Below are 630 nucleotides of genomic sequence, written 5' to 3'. Positions count from 1 at the left end.
CTTCTCTGGCCGCGCTCCAGCCCCTCAGTGTCCTTGGAGCGAGGGGCCCAGAACTGAACCCCGTGTTTGAGGTGTGGCCTCCCCAGTGCTGAGTACAATCATCATTCCAAGCTGGGCACCGCTCTGTGTGCCAGCAGCTGGGCAAGAGAAGCTGCACAGCCCCATCAGGATGCCCCACAGCCCTGAGGAAACCCCTGTAGAGCTCCTGGAGGCGAGGGGACCCCAGCTCCCCACACCCTGGCCCCACCCTGCAAGATGAAGCCGGGGACCCCATCCTGCACACAACCCAGCTCAAACACTCCCAAGCTGCTCTGGCCATTAACAGAACCAAGCCCCAAACTTTAGATGGGTGCAGGGGCAGGGTCTGCAGGGGCACGGTGCCCTGGCCCGGGGGGAGGCTCACCAGCCCTTGGCGCTGCAGGTTTAAGAGGTGTTGCTGCTGGAGCTGCTGCATCTGCAGGAGCTGCTGCTGGAAGGCCAGCTGCTTGTTCCCTAACGGCTGCCGGAGACAAAAGGGAGAAATCAAAGCATGTTATTTCCAAGCCTGGCAGCAGAACCCTGCCGGGGGGAGGCAGGGGCTGGGCAGCCAGGGATGCCCGGGGCGCTGGGACCGTGGCCGTGCGTGCCCCC

General features: G+C 64.0%; 1 protein-coding gene across 1 annotated transcript in view; it reads right to left on the bottom strand.

The window, feature by feature from the left end:
* Window positions 1-499, bottom strand: part of LOC103781430 (forkhead box protein P4-like) — a gene marked incomplete at its 5' end in the record, with an annotated part of 12,561 nt that extends 12,062 nt beyond the window's left edge. Inside the window, 1 exon segment of the mRNA XM_008949148.1 lies at window positions 355-499. Coding sequence (XP_008947396.1) covers window positions 355-499 — 145 coding nt within the window.
* Between the last annotated feature and the right edge of the window lie 131 nt (window positions 500-630).

The sequence above is a fragment of the Merops nubicus genome, unplaced genomic scaffold, assembly GCF_000691845.1.
Source record: "Merops nubicus isolate BGI_N331 unplaced genomic scaffold, ASM69184v1 scaffold27231, whole genome shotgun sequence".
In the NCBI taxonomy this organism is placed as follows: domain Eukaryota; kingdom Metazoa; phylum Chordata; class Aves; order Coraciiformes; family Meropidae; genus Merops; species Merops nubicus.
This window is presented reverse-complemented; position numbering and strand designations above follow the sequence as displayed.